We start from the raw sequence: 16209 nt of genomic DNA on the forward strand, positions 1-16209 counted from the left end.
CCCAAAAGATTTACGGTACGCACTTACCTAGAGTTTTTTCAATACACTCTGAATAGACCTACCCAGTGGCTTCATCTTTTTTACATCTGTGCAAAGCTAATGTCTTTGTAGAAATAACCAGATAAAATTTCATATTGCAGCTGGAAATGTGTGACTGCTTTCCAGTTTAGCAATCCATTATCAAATAACTACTGTTTAAATATATCAGAATTGCAATATGAAAGAACAGACAGCACTTCTGCATTATTGCACCTTTACTTGATTTATATACTCACTTCAATTTGTTACTTGATCCCTGCATTGAGATCTGGGTTCAATTCTATTACAAAGCTTACCAAGTATTTATATCAAATCTTGATATTGTTTCATTATAAGAACTAAAAACATTGCCCTGAAGAGCATCTAAAATTCTGTCTCTTAATCTGTTGCTCATTCAGGTTTTTAGTGCAGCTTCTGGCACTTCCAGTATCTCACTGATATACTGTTAAAAGAGAATGTCGATGGGAGGTTTTTTTAAAACGTGTTGATCACAATCAAGGAAGTCCCTGGAGTGATAGCTTTTCTTAGGAAACCTGATCTGAATTTTTGTAACATTGAGCTAGTCGATAAAATCTAAATATTTAAGCTATTTTCCTTGAATTTGTTATTCACAGCAGGGTGCATCTTGGGGCATGTGTATTTCAGCATGCTAATTTTTTGCAACATATGTCCTCACTGCTCATAGTCAATGTAGCCTGTTTCTATAGCTTCCATGTGATTGTGATAGATGCTGGGAATACCTTGAGACAATATGGGCTCACTTTGACAGGCTCGAATACTGCTTCCTTTGCAGAAGTGGCTGTAGTAACAGTGCCGTCTTTCTTTCACATTGTGATTCTTAAATATCATTAAAAGACGCAAAAATGTAGTCCACATTTTCAGCTGTTGTGAAATTTTATCTTGTTACATTTTTGAAGAAATTGCGATTGTTTTACAGAAGTGTAAAATAGACACTAGGAGCACAGGATGTTCATTGCAGGTGGAATAGTATCTAAAACTGAAAGATGGGTGAAACGTTTTGGATGAAGCCCATCACTAGTTCTGGTGAAGGGGTTACATAAAAAGTCCACCCCCCCCAAACCAATATCAGATGATGGACCTGTTATGTATTTCTTTCATTTTCTGTTTGTTTTGCAGTGTTCTTATTAAAGGTTTAGAGTATTTCTGTTGGTGCATGTGATGTGATGTTTGCCCGACATGGACAAAAGTATCTCCTGTATATCGAATCTCATGATGTTGGTGTGACAGCATAAGCATTAATCCACAAATAAATGCAACAGCCAAATTTCGCAGCCCTTACAATAATTCTATTAAATTATTTTTGTAGTGGTTTCTTCATGACTCCAGCTGTAGTGTTTTTGCCAAGAGCATCTAATAAATATGGTTTCATAATGTTGGCCTCAACGCAGGAGTGAATTTGCATAGAAATGAAGCAAAGGAAGGGTTGTCGGCACTTTGTTCAATTTGAGAAAATAAAAATCAAGTTATCTGTGCAAGCCCCATACAGTTTTTTTTTAAATTAGATCTGTGCAACATTTTCTTCAGCATTATACACCCAGCCATCCCTTAACTCCTAATTTGTTTGACTTAAAGTTGAAATATGGTTTGGATTGAAATAGATCCCCTCAATAGAATGGCATGGATTGAGAATAGTCTTCACTCGCTGTTTGCATTTTTTTTGCCATAAAGCAGTAATATGTGAGGTTCATTGGTTCATCAATGAGGAGAGGCAATAGAAACTAGAGGCCACAACTCTAAAAGGGGTACAGGAACAGAGATCTGGGGGTATATGTGCACAAATCATTGAAGGTGGCAGGGCAAGTTGAGAAAGTGGTTAAAAAAGCATACGGGATCCTGAGCTTTATAAATGGAGGCATAGAGTACAAAAGCAAGGAAGTCATGATGAGCCTTTATGACCACTGGTTTGGCCACAACTGGAGTATTGTGTCCAGTTCTGGGCACTGCACTTCAGGAAAGATGTGAAGGCTTTAGAAAGGGTGCAGAGGAGATTTACTAGAATGATTCCAGGGATGAGGGACTTTAGTTACGTGGATAGACTGGAGAAGCTGGGGTTCTCCTTGGAACAGAGACGGTTGCAAGGAGATTTGATAGAGGTATTCAAAATCATGACGTGCCGAGACAGAGTCGATAGAGAAACTGTTCCCATTGGCGGAAGGGTCAAGGACCAGAGGACATAGATTTAAGGTGATTGGCAAAAGAGCCAAAGATGACATGAGGAAAAACATTTTTCCACAGCGAGTGGTTAGGATCTGGAATGCACTGCCCGAGGGGGTGGTGGAGGCAGATTCAATCATGGCCTTCAAAAGGGAACTGGATAAGTACATGAAAGGAAAAAAAATTTGCAAGGCTACGGGGAAAGGGCGGGAGAGTGGGACTAGCTGGATTGCTCTTGCATAGAGCCGGCATGGACTCGATGGGCTGAATGGCCTCCTTCCATGCTGTAACCTTTCTATGATTCTACGTTAGCAGCTGTATCTTTGGACAAATTATTTTGACACCCCTTCATGTTACTAGATATTTGCCCCCTCTTTGCAGCAGTACAGGCATACTGAGACATTCAAATGAAGCGATGTAAACTTTGCTGTGAAAATGCACTAGTGATTTTATAGCTAGTATCCTGTTGCAACAGTAAAAATGGAATTGCCTTTTAATTTAGTATAGGAAGGAATAGGTTGTCCTATTGGGTAGGGTGACCTATTTGTTTATGGAAATCTCACTTGCATCAAAATAAAATTCATGTGGGATTGTGTGTGGTTTGATGTGCAGTGAAACACTGATTCTTCAGGTGGGAGATGGGAGAAAGGACAGTTAAAATCTTTTCCTTATTAGGTTACAATGACCTGAATAAATTCTTGGCTTTAACATTAACATGAATAGAGCACAGTCCAGAGACTCTTTAGATGGCAGTTCAGAGCTGGAATGCGTTCCAACTTGAGCTGTGCACATTACATGATGTCAGTCTCGAGCTTTTGCTTAACACTGTCAGCTGCTGAGGTCACTGTCAGTTATATTTCAATATGATGGGAAATACAGTTGATCACATTCGAGTGGGAGGAGGAAAGGGAAAACAGCACAGTAACTTTCCTCAGGATTAAACAGATTGAGCAGGTTCCTTAATGGAGCACATTTTGTATGGTCTGTGCAAGGGTTAGATTTAAGTGACAATGATTTTCTTGTCCCATGCTTGATTGCCATCTTGCCTTGTAACAATGTGTTCTTGGATTTAGAGTACTAGGACATAAAGGATGATGGTGCAACTTCTCCCGTCTGAGCTCTTGTCAGTCAGAATTCAGAAGGGAAAGGGTGGTCGGTGGTAACTAAGTCAATCAGTGCTATTGTCTCACCTAGTGACAGTCCCAAATTAGGAGTATGTACAAAATCAGAAAACAAGAGTATCTTGAGGTAGCATTGTTTACTAAGTGGTTTTACTCTTGGTATCTTGCACATGGATTCTGGAGTTTCATATTTTCAACAATTGCATTAAATCCCATTATGTATATAGAGCTTTAATATTTTGTAGAAAATTCTGTTCGATATATATATGCAATCTGGGTACAGTATATGCAGGGTTTGGGTTAAGAGAACCAACCTTAGAATAAACTGTAGTCTGTATTGTATTAACTTGACATGAAGCCAGAATAATTTTAACTGCTCTGTACTCCAGGTATAAGCTATATGTATATGATCTAATGACACGAATAAAGCGAGTTGAGAATTGACTTGTCCTCTTTGTACTAAGCCAGTAACTGTAACCGGTGACCTCCGTCAACACGGGTGTGCACAAAATTTTAATATGCAAATTTATTTTCAGCTGCACATAGCAATTCCATTATAGCTTTATGTTGGTGACTGAGCATTGTAGCAAGTGGTTAAAATTTTCTGAGTGTAGAAATATGACTAAAATCCTTTAGTTGCATTTCCTGGAACTTGTCCATTAACAAGAAAAATGAACTTTGACCTAATACAAACTGAATTCTTAATGTGCTTAAACCACATTTTTGGTTGTTTTTAGTAGTTACAGTTACAGGAAAGTGGAGCATGTAATTTTTTTTAAAAGCTGGCAGCTTGCATTACTGTATTGGTCAACAGTTTCTAACTGTCTTGCCGCAGTGCACAGCACTCTGGTTCTCAGCTTTAAAGAGAGATTTTCACCATTACATCATCAATTTGCACTTGTGCAGTGCTTCTAAAGTAACAAAATGTCCCATGATGTGGTGCGATCAGACAATGGTCAGGAGTTCAAGGGGAAGGTTAGGGAGGCGACTGAAGAAATACTAAGTTTCACAACTGGTTCGTCAAATTTGAGATCCAAAATTGCTACTTTAATTGAAGTGGGAGATTTAACATTATAAAAGCTAGTATGAAGATGATTTAGAACATGAAAGCTGAATGTTTTCATGGTAAAATTATAGTTCAGATGTAAGGTGGCTGTGTTGTCACAGCGGTGATAGAATTTCATGTTCAGAATATCTCCCATAAGTTCTGTAAACTATATTTCAAATCCCACAGCCTGTTATTTTAACTAGTTTGGAAATGGCTGAGTAATTGCTTTTCATTGTGCTTCCTCTTTATTTAACACAAGTTTAAAGAGAGCCGTTGATCAAAGGCACAAACATTTATATGTGGAACTTTTATATAGGATGAAATGTCATGTTTGTGGAGGAGTCGTCTGAATGCAAGTGGAATCTCTTCTGCATTGTAGATCAGGTAGCCTTCAGTAGTACAAGATCAGAATGTTTTCATATGGAGTTGAATGCAGAACAACTTAAAATACAAATTCCATGAGAATACCACTCTTTAGAGTAAAACTTTAAACCCACATCAGAGAAACGGTAATATTTGAATCTTAACTAGTCCTATTCTGACCTTTTTTAATTTGCTTTGTTCTTTCCAGAAATGTGTTTGGAAAGCACAGTCTTTATTAAATTGTCTATTATGTTCTTTATTTGCAGACCCCAATGTTCCAAATGTCCAGGTGATTAGATTAACAATGGTGTGTGCAAGTTCACCTCAGGCCCTGGTCCTGGATTTAACAGGTGAGTAAAGCTTCCTACTTGAGATCTTCATTAAACGTGCACAACTGTCCATGTGTATGTTTCAAAATAGTGTCAAAAATTATTTATCTTTTACTAGTTTGATCCCTTATCGTATTTAATTTGAAGGGTGTTTCAGGTCTACCTTTTTATCATTTGCTGTTTTATATACGGTCATCCTTCAATCTTTCAAGGCTGACAATTGTACGTTTCTCCAGTCTTTCCTCACAGCTCAATAGGGATCACTCTCGTTCCCTCTAGGGCTTGAAAATCTCCCTTGTGTCTTAGTGACCAAGAATGGGTACAGTACTCATGGTGTGGTCTTACCAGAGCACTGTACAGTTTTAGGATGATTTCCTCCACTCCAGTGTACTGTTTTGGCTATTTAGATCATCATTCTATATAGATATAGATCAGCAGTTAGCTTTGTCTATGGTTCCACAATGATTGGTGTTGAATGTCGTGTCTAGTAAAACCCCATGATCTTTTTCATCCTTACCTATTTTAACACTGTTCATGGCCGCATCGTGCCACCCATTTTTCTTTCCTATGGTATTTTACACTTGTTCATATTAAATGACATGTCATTGTTCTTTTCATTAACATATTTTGTACTCCTGAGTTGCCTCATCAAATTCAATTGCCCACTTCATTTGTTGCCTGTGATTTAAGCAGATAGCATTGAATTTCTGAATCCAAGCCACTAATGCAGAAAGTTGCCTCGTTCCCTGGATTAGCTGGTTCAAGGTGGCTTGGGAGCATACATTTTGTGTAGCAATAAAAGGAAAGAGCTGTTAAGTGTAGAGATAGGTACCTTTATTACATGCAGGATTGTGGGACAATTCAGTAGAATGTACTTTCTTTTAAGCAGTCACCTGGTACATTGATATGGATTGCAGTATTTTCAGCAAACACTATCAGTCAGAAGCTAGTTGCTGAAGTCCATAACAGAAGAGATGTTTAGAATGTGTACAAAAGACCTACAGATCCATGTTTGGTGCTGAGCTTCAAAGCTCACATCTGATCATTCACCAAGACTATCTACTTCTATCTCTGCAATATTGCCTGTGCTCACCCTCACTGGCACTCAATCCTTGTTTTCATCTATAAATCCCTTCATGGCTTTGCCCCACTTATGCAACCATCTCCAGTTCTGTCCTAGCTCACACTGTCTACTCTTCTGATCGGTCATCTGTCTCTCCTCCTTAGCTCCACTCTGTGGCAAAGCCTTCAATCATCATACCCTGTTGGAAACTCCCATCCCAAAGTGCCCTGCCAGACCACTTCTCTTTCCACTTTCAAAAGCCTCCTTAAAATATATATATTTCAATTATGCCTTTCCAATGTTCTGCTTAGTTTCTGGCACCTGCCTTTAAAGTGCCGTGGGACTTTTCACTACATCAGGGGCACTATATAAGTACAAGTTGTTTACACATACGTCCAAATTGTACTAGTGTAAAATAAAACATTTTTAAAATTTACTTTCTTTTAAATAATGGGAATCCTTTTGCTTTTGTGTGTGACTAAATGTCTTTTTTCAGGTGACCTTGACAACTTTAAAAAGCAGCCTTTTGTACTGAAAGAGGGTGTTGAATACAAGATAAAAATCAGCTTCAAGGTTTGTTTCTGTATTTGAAATCATTAGTGCGATATTGAAATCACCGTGTATTTCAAATGTTGCTGTGCTGTACCTGGCTTCGTGAATTCAAGAAAATGTTTACTTGCTATCGCCTGTAGCTTCCAACTTCTCTCCCTCTGCAGCCCCTGCCCCCTTAGTACAACACTGGGAATACCTTTACGCCTGGAGCCACCAGGCAAGCAGTTCCTTGGTTTAAAATGAACAGATTTGCAAATGTTAAGTCAGCTTTGTCAGTTAAACAAATGGTTCCATTGTATGTTTGTGGAGTTGCCTCCATTTTGTGCTAAGGAAGTTTGGAATTCAGAATTATGACTGCTTGGTTCTATTTTTAGACTTCTCCCTTTGTTAATATATCCTTCCTGTATGAAAGAAAATTGACTAGCTCTGAAAACTGGCAGAAAAATCAAAATAACCCAGTGAGGAAATTTAGGCAGTTACTATAAATGAAATCCACCTAATCAGTTTACTGTTGGCATGTAGGTTACTTTAATATATGTACTGGTCACACCCATGTAGGCTTAAACAGACCGACAGAGTATAAATTCTCAGCTTGCAGCATCTGTGGGTTTTCTCTTACCCCCTCTTCTTTCCCCCCCCCCCCCAAAAAAAAAACACCCTTTTTTGCTGCTTGCCTGTAGGTTGTGACTTATGCTGTGTTGCAATTCAGTGGCTGCCAATACCATTGTGGTGCATTGCCCAAAGAGGCAAACCATGTGGAAAATCAAGATGGTGAATATTGGCAGGCATTTTAACCATGGGCAGCATCATGGCTGAGCCTGATCATGCCCTTGGCTGACATCCAACAGGCATTACTAGGTAGCAGTCAGCAACAGAAGACCCCAACCCAGGGGTGCTGAGGCCAATTGTAGTACCCCAACTGACTTCTGCTAAGTTGTGGCAGACCAGAGACTGAACTGGGGCGTTCCTTGCCTGTATACCATGTGATTCCCTTACTAGGGTGTATTTGATTTTTGTAATGTTGATAGTCCAGGTTAGTAAACTGCTGTTGTATAAATCTAAGGCTGAGTATTCTGGTTACAAGGCAGTAATTCAGTTAAGAGTTTCAGATGGTTTCATAAGTAAACCCAAGTATGAGTGATTTCTATTGCATCTCGATAGGGATGCTACAATTGACAGTGTGGTGCCTCTTGGCTGATTTTTCTCCTCCCTAGTCGTGATTCCTGATTCTGATGACTATCCACTTAGCACTGCTGCAAAGTGGAAATGTGCGGACAGGATCAGATCTTGCAGTGGTGCCCCTTTACGCTCTGAGCCTGCTGCCACTTGTCAAAACTCACTTAAGAAACTGCCAGTTGGGTTGCTGGCCCCAGTGCCATTGTAGCCCAGTACAAGTTGTTATCCCTGTGGTGGGAGGAGGGGCGATGATGATTACCACTTCGAAATCCATCTGTGTCCACTATTTAATGTACAGTTTTAATTGAGAGTCCATTTCTGTACCAGCACTGGGATGGCTGTGCTTCATGCCAGTGGACAAATGAAGCTTACAACAGTTTGTTGAAAAGTAGGTGGATTGTTAGGCACAAACGTTTCTCAGAAGTGAGTGCGTGTTTTACGTACATGACTTGTGATGAGTTAAACCACTGCAAGGATTAGTATCCATTGCATCAGTAGCTGAGGGGCCATGTGTTTACTGAAACCTCTCCATTTCTCCAGGTTAATAAAGAAATCGTCTCTGGGCTGAAATATGTTCAAACAACAATGAGGAAAGGAATAAGAAGTGAGTAAAGTGTGAAACACGCTCTCAATGTGTAATTAAGGGTCTGTCTATAATGTACTTGCTATGAAAATCAATTTTTTTTAAAGCTCCACTCCTTTTTGTTGTCCATGTACACTTTCCAAAAAACAGTCTCTTCCTCCTCTCCCCTCCCCTACTAGGTACAGACACTTTCTACTTCCTTGTCCCAAAATAATGTATCTCAAATGCAACAACTTTGTCATTTCAGGTAAAGCAGGTCATGCTTTTTAAAACTTAAATAATATACATATGTTTTGGCAAAGACTCCTTTACTCATACATCTTGGTTTGCATTTTCAACCCCACCCCCTGTGTATGTAGTTTGAAGGCTTTTGAGTGTTACCCAAATCTCACCAGACCAGCAGGCTTTTTTGATGCATCTAGAGTTCCTAGTCACTTAATATTGCCCTGATTTGAATCTTGTGCTGATTACTCGAGGGTTGGATTTACAAAATTGGGATATCTGATAGACTTAAACACTCCTGCAAATCTGAAATGAAAATGAATGCTGCAAATACACCAGCTCTCTCTGCCTCTGGAAAGAGAAATCTTTCCCAGCATTGTTTTTTTCCCCCAATATTTATTTTTCTTTAGGGGTTTTCATGATGCGTAAAACAAAATATCGGCCACAATGATGTGTACTATGCGGAGGAATCAGTGGCGCGTTTGGGTGTCAGTTCAGAGGAGTATAACTGGGTCCCAACTATCCCAACTGAAGGTGCATGTTATATTTTTAGGCTTAGAAACATAGAAAATAGGAGCAGGACTAGGCCATTCGGCCCTTCAAGCCTGCTCTGCCATTCGATATGATCATGGCTGATCCTGTATCTTAATACCATATTCTCGCACTCTCCCCATACTCCTTGATGGCTTGTGTCTAGAAATCTATCTAGCTCCTTTAAATATATTCAGTGACTTGGCCTCCACAGCCTTCTGTGGTAGAGAATTCCACAGGCTCACCACCCTGAGGGAAGAAATTTCTCCATCTCAGTCCTAAATGTTCTACCCCGTATCTTGAGACTGTGACCTTGTTCTGGACCCCCCAGCCAGGGGAAACATCCTCCCTGCATCCAGTCTGTCTGGCCCTGTCAGAATTTTATGTTTCAATGAGATCCCCTCTCACTCTTCTAAACCACAAAATTTCAGCAGCGAACCCAATGAGACAATCAACGATCCGGAACAGCAGACAGGGATTCGCGATACAGCAACCGAAGAGGAAAGAGTCTCACTGGACTCCTCCAGAGGGTCGCTGCCCTCAGCTTGACATGTATGCTCAAGCTGTCAGGAAATGCGTCTATGCCAGATTCATCAGCCGCACTCGGAAGACAGTCCAGAATGTCACCCGAGCACAACGCAACGCCATCAAAGCTCTCAAGACCAACCGCAACATCGTCATCAAACCAGCGGACAAAGGAGGAGCCACCGTCATACAGAACAGAACAGACTATTGCAAAGAAGCATACCGACAACTGGACAACCAGGAACACTACAGACGGTTACCCGCAGACCCGACCAAAGAACACACCCATCAGCTCAACAAACTGATCAAGACCTTCAATCCAGACCTTCAAAACATCCTACGCACTCTCATCCCACGTACTCCCCGTGTGGGAGACTTCTACTGCCTCCCAAAGATACACAAAGCCAACACACCCGGACGTCCTATCGTATCAGGCAACGGAACCCTGTGTGAGAACCTCTCTGGATACATCGAGGGCATCCTGAAACCCATCGTGCAGGGAACCCCCAGCTTCTGTCGCGACACTACAGACTTTCTACAAAAACTCAGTACCCACGGACCTGTTGAACCAGGAACACTTCTCACCACGATGGACATCTCTGCACTCTACACCAGTATCCCCCACGATGACGGCATCGCTGCGACAGCATCAATACTCAACACCAACAACAGCCAATCTCCAGACGCCATCCTACAACTCATCCGCTTCATCCTGGATCACAATGTCTTCACCTTCAATAACCAGTTCTTTACCCAAACACGGAACAGCCATGGGGACCAAATTCGCACCCCAATACGCCAACATTTTCATGCACAAGTTCGAGCACGACTTCTTCACTGCACAGGACCTCCAACCAACACTATACACCAGATACATCGACGACATTTTCTATGGACCCACGGCGAGGAATCACTAAAGAGACTACACGATAACATCAAGTTCCATCCCACCATCAAGCTCACCATGGACTATTCCGCAGAATCAGTTTCTTTCTTGGACACACGAATCTCCATCAAAGACGGGCACCTCAGCACCTCACTCTACCGCAAGCCCACGGACAACCTCACGATGCTCCACTTTTCCAGCTTCCACCCTAACCATGTCAAAGAGGCCATCCCCTATGGACAGGCCCTACGAATACACAGGGTCTGCTCAGACGAGGAGGAACGCGATGGACACCTAATAAGAACGGGATATGACGCTCGACTCATCGATCGACAGTTCCGACGGGCCACAGCGAAAAATCGCGTAGACCTCCTCAGAAGACTAACACGGGACGCAACTAACAGAGTACCCTTCGTCGTCCAGTACTTCCCCGGAGCGGAGAAACTACGCCATGTTCTCCGCAGCCTTCAACATGTCATCAATGATGACTAACACCTCGCTATGGCCATCCCCACACCTCCACTACTCGCCTTTAAACAGCCACCCAACCTCAAACAAACCATCGTTCGCAGCAAATTACCCAGCCTTCAGGAGAACAGCGTCCACGACACCACACAACCCTGCCACGGTAACCTCTGCAAGACATGCCAGATCATCGACACAGATACCACCATCACACGAGAGGACACCACCCACCAGGTGCACGGTTCATACTCCTGTGACTCGGCCAACGTTGTCTACCTCATACGTTGCAGGAAAGGATGCCCCAGAGCATGGTACATTGGCGAGACCATGCAGACGCTGCGACAACGGATGAACGGACACCGCGCAACAATCGCCAAACAGGAGGGTTCTCTCCCTGTCGGGGAACACTTCAGCAGTCATTGACATTCAGCCACCGACCTTTGGGTAAGCATACTCCAAGGCGGCCTTCGAGACACACGACAACGCAAAATCGTCGAGCAGAAATTGATAGCCAAGTTCCACACCCATGAGGACGGCCTCAACCGGGATCTTGGGTTCATGTCACACTACACGTAACCCCACCAGCGAACAAATGTTATGTTTTTAATATAACGGGTCATTGACTGTCTTCCTTATCTCTCTCCTTTTTTTGGGGGTTTGTATATTCGGTGGCCTTTTTAGGTGACACCTTTCTGTCTGCTCACTGTGATTGCCTTGGCAACGGGCAGTAATCACCAGGCATTGTTCTATGATTTTAAAATGCGAAGGATTCGAAAATGTCATTTCCACACCACCTGAGGTAGGGGGAAGCCTCCGAAAGCTTGTGGGATTAAAAATAAAATTGTTGGACTATAACTTGGTGTTGTAAAATTGTTTACAATCTTCTAAACTCGAGTGAATACAGGCTGAGTCGACCCAATTTCTCCTCATACGACACTCCTACCATCCCAGGAATCAGTCTGGTGAACCTTTGCTGCACTCCCTCTGGCAAGAATATCCTTTCTTAAGTAAGGAGATCAAAACTACACACAATACTCCAGGTGTGGTCTCACCAAGGCCCTGTAAAACTGCAATAAGATATCCTTGCTCCTGTACTCGCATCCTTTTGCAATGAAGGCCAATATACCATTTGCCTTCCTAACTGCTTGTTTACTTTCACTAGATATTTCTCATTCTGGGTCAAAGACCACTACTGTAACTGAACCCTTAATACCCAGGAACCAGTGTGAGATATCTGGTTAATGTAGCATTACCCAAGGGTTGACCAGAAACCCTTGTTACTGTAATTAACTCACCGGATTGACGCACGTGCAATCATGTTCTGTTAATGAATAGTGGAAGAATAAACAGTCAGATTGTGAGATTTAGACTAAATTGCAAATTGGATTTATTATAGTTAAACATAGATTGCAATCAGTATAGAAGACTTCATATGATTACACATTTACTTTACGGCTTCTCTGAAGTACAAAAATAAGATCTGCAACTCTCTGTTAACATTCAATAAGACTAAACCTGGACCAGCATCTGCAACATAAAACTTGTACATGTAGTTTCATGTCACCATGGGGGTCTTCAGGAATTTGTCTCTCGATGAATCTGGAAAAATTGGGAGAGAATTGATGAATATTTGGTGCTGACTGGGCAGCCTCCTATGCACACTGAATTCCTTGAGTCCAAATGTCACAGGCTGTGGTCTACTCACACACAATGGCCAGCTTTAGCCTGACCACCTCAAATGCTGGACCCCAATCCATTCAAATCTAATTGCAGTCACCTTTACACTAGTTGACCAACTTCAGAATGAAGTTGGAAGCCTGTCCCCTCAGTATCTACAGGAGCGCTTGCTTTCCAGTAATAGGTTTTGTCCCTTCAAAAGGTTACTAGGCTACATTCCATTAGTTAAGTATGGATTCTGTCTGTAGTAAACCCATTAAAGTGGTCAAAATACAATGGACTTTTCTAAGGCCTTCTGTTAGTTCTATAACCAAATATCGGGAAGACTGAAGCTATTGTCTTTGGTCCCCGCCACAAACTCTGTTTCCTAGCCACCAACTCCCTCCCTCTTCCAGGCCACTGTCCGAGGCTGAACCAGACTGTTCGCAACTGCGATGTCCTACTTGACCCTGAGATGACCTTCCGACCCCATATCCACTCCAGCACCAAGACCGCCTACTTCCACCTCTAACATCACTCGTCTTTCCACCCCCCTCCCCACCTCAGCTCATCTGCTAAAACTCTCATCCATGCCTTTGTTACCTCTAGACTTGACTCTTCCAATGCTCTCCTGGTCAGCCTCCCATCTTCTACCCTCTATAAACTTGAGCTCATCCAAAACTCTGCTGCCCGTATCCTAACTCGCATCCAGTCCCGCTAACCCATCACCCTAGTGCTCGCAGACCTACAATGGGTCCCGGTCTGGGAAAACCTCCCTTTAAAAATTCTCATCCTTGTTTTCAATTTCCTCCATGGCCTCGCCCCTTCCTATCTCTCTAACCTCCTCCAGCCCTACAACCCTCCGATCTCTGGGCTCCTCCAATTCTGGCCTCTTACGCACCCTCAATTTTATTTGCTGCACCATTAGTGGCCGTGTCTTCAACTGCCTGGGTCCTAAGCTCTGGAATTCCCTGCATAAACTTCTCTGCTTCTCTACCTCTCCTCCTTTTAGGACACTCCCTAACACCTGTCCTAATATCTCCTTATTTGGCTGAGTCAAATTTTGTTAATTGCTCCTGTGAAGTGCCTTGGGACATTTCACTATGTTAAAGGCACTATACAAATGCAAGTTGTATGACAAATGGGATGGATTTCTGACGTGTCATAGTGCATTCGTAGGCCCAAGAGCTTGCAATTTACACAGACTAACTCAGGCAGCAGAGGTGGTAGTGAAACAGGCCAATAGTGGGCCTTGGAGTGCAAGCTTGGAGGGTGGAAAGAAATTGTCCCATGTTTTAAGTAACTGTTTTTCACACTTGGAAGGTGGGAGTTGCATATCAGAAGCAGACTTGTGTTGGATTTGGTTGCAGATCTGCTGGTGGTTGCAGATCTGCTGGTGTGAGAAAGTAAATAACTCATTAAAATTCTGCTTTTTCTTGTGAATTTCTGAACAGTTGACCAGACTGATTACATGGTGGGGAGCTATGGTCCCCGTGACACCGAATACGAGTTCCTAACACCACAGGAAGAAGCACCCAAAGGAATGTTGGCGAGGGGCTCCTATATTATCAAATCCCTTTTCACCGATGATGACCAGCACAAGCACCTCTACTGGGAGTGGCAGCTCAACATCAAGAAGGAATGGAAGGATTAATCAATGCAAGACCAGCCGTAGTCCATCCGATAGAGGGAACAAAAAAAATACACCTCCTGTACCAAAGTTATCTTTTTTTGAAAAGGAACAAAAAATTTATTAGATTTATACTGCACAGTGAGATCATCGACAAAAAAAATCAAACCTTTTTTTTGTAAGACACAGGTCAGAGGCATGGCTACATGTTTCATTCCCCAATCTCACTTTAATTCGTCCCCTTTCAGTTCTGCCAACAGCTGCCTTTTGGAGGGGGGAAAGAGCAGGCTGCAGTTTTTTTTTAAAGAGGAAGCGAAGAGTAAATCAGACTCAGCTTGACGTCTTGATATCCCATGGTGAGGATTTGACCATTTATCTCGTCTATTTCATAAGCGCAATGCTAAGCTTGGAAATCTAAGTGATCACAATGTTTCAACCAGGCTAAAGAATATAATATAAATCTTTAGAGGCAGTTCTCTTTCTCTCAGATTTAAATAAATCCTGTAATTTTTATTCTGTGTAACCATGTTGCCTTACGTATGCTAAAATTGTTTTTGGAAATAATCGCAGAGGGAAAAAAAGATCATGTTAGAATTTTAGTAGTCTTTTATATCAGTAGCATGGATCCAGAACCCATTTTGTCTGACTAGATAAGTGTGGGTGAGATAGCGCTGCATTAGAGCTAGTGTGATCAGTGCTGACGTTTCTGAAGTGAATACACGCCTATTAAGAGTAGTATTTCAGGTGTGCAAAATTGAGTATTGAAGGCCTACAGTTCAGAGGGATTTTTTTTTTGGTGCTGTCTCTTGGTGTGTTGTAGAAATACAATGGAGGGACCCCTGTACAGGCTTAGAAGTAGCTGCTGCGAAATGGAGCTGCCTGACCACCATTTCAACAGTAGATGGGAGAAGTGCCAGCAAAAAAAATGAAGCATTGTTATAAATATTCTTTTTTTAAATTGCCTTCAGAGTGTTGGAAAGAGATGGTGGAAAATAGCATTTATGCCTCTTTGTATATTGTGCCTCACATCAATCTGCATCAGTATTTTGTTCCTGGGTGTTCTCCATATAAGTGCTCTGTTATCCAGCTAATTTTATTTGACTAGCTCCATTATTAAAATCAGAAACCTGTGACACCTTTTGAGAAATGGTGATCGAAGCATATATCATTGGAAATCTGTAGCCATTGAGGTTAGAACTGGGACCAAATGTGATTTTACCTGTTTGTCTTGCCATACCCCTGCTCTTCTCCTTTTACAATAATGGATTTTTAATGTTTTCATGACTCCTGTGTAGACTGGACATTAACAGGTTAAGGAACAATGCCGTCATTTTCGCAGCAAGTATAATAAAATATTCAGACTAAATACTTGTTGGTTTTTTTTGTCAATGTAAACGCACATTTTGGTGAGGTTGGTGGTATTGTGGTTATGGTACTGGGCTAACAACCCTGAGTCGTGATTTCAAATCTCACCATTGCAAGTTGTGAATTCAATAAATCTGGTCATTTCTGGCCTGGCAGCAGAAAAATAAAATGACAGAGAAAGCTGGCTGTTGTAAAAACCCAACTGGTTCACTAAATGGCCCTTCAGGGAAGGGAAGCCATCACCTGTATCTGGTCTACACGTGACTGATGCAGCAGGGGATGCTGCTTTGAGATTGAGGGATACGGTATGTGTATCTAACTTATGCTGAGACTGGACAACAAAAATGAGTATTCCACTCCCCATCACTGAAATAACTCCTTCACCTTAATGAGCACTCTGGTCTTTTCCTTTAAAAGGGATTGTATGAATGTCGTTCCAAACCGTGCCGCATGCAACTTGCAGCAGCTTCACCAAACAGT

General features: G+C 41.9%; 1 protein-coding gene across 2 annotated transcripts in view; it reads left to right on the forward strand.

Moving 5' to 3' along the window:
- Positions 1-15730, forward strand: part of arhgdia (Rho GDP dissociation inhibitor (GDI) alpha) — a 41120-nt gene extending 25390 nt beyond the window's left edge. For both annotated transcript variants that reach the window (XM_068003933.1, XM_068003934.1), the window contains exons 3-6: positions 5013-5096; positions 6635-6711; positions 8407-8470; positions 14189-15730. In XM_068003933.1, coding sequence (XP_067860034.1) covers positions 5013-5096; positions 6635-6711; positions 8407-8470; positions 14189-14388 — 425 coding nt within the window. In that variant the 3' untranslated portion in view covers positions 14389-15730. The remainder of the gene's footprint in view (positions 1-5012; positions 5097-6634; positions 6712-8406; positions 8471-14188) is intronic.
- The last annotated feature ends 479 nt before the right edge of the window (positions 15731-16209 follow it).

Source organism: Heptranchias perlo, chromosome 23 (assembly GCF_035084215.1).
Source record: "Heptranchias perlo isolate sHepPer1 chromosome 23, sHepPer1.hap1, whole genome shotgun sequence".
NCBI lineage: Eukaryota > Metazoa > Chordata > Chondrichthyes > Hexanchiformes > Hexanchidae > Heptranchias > Heptranchias perlo.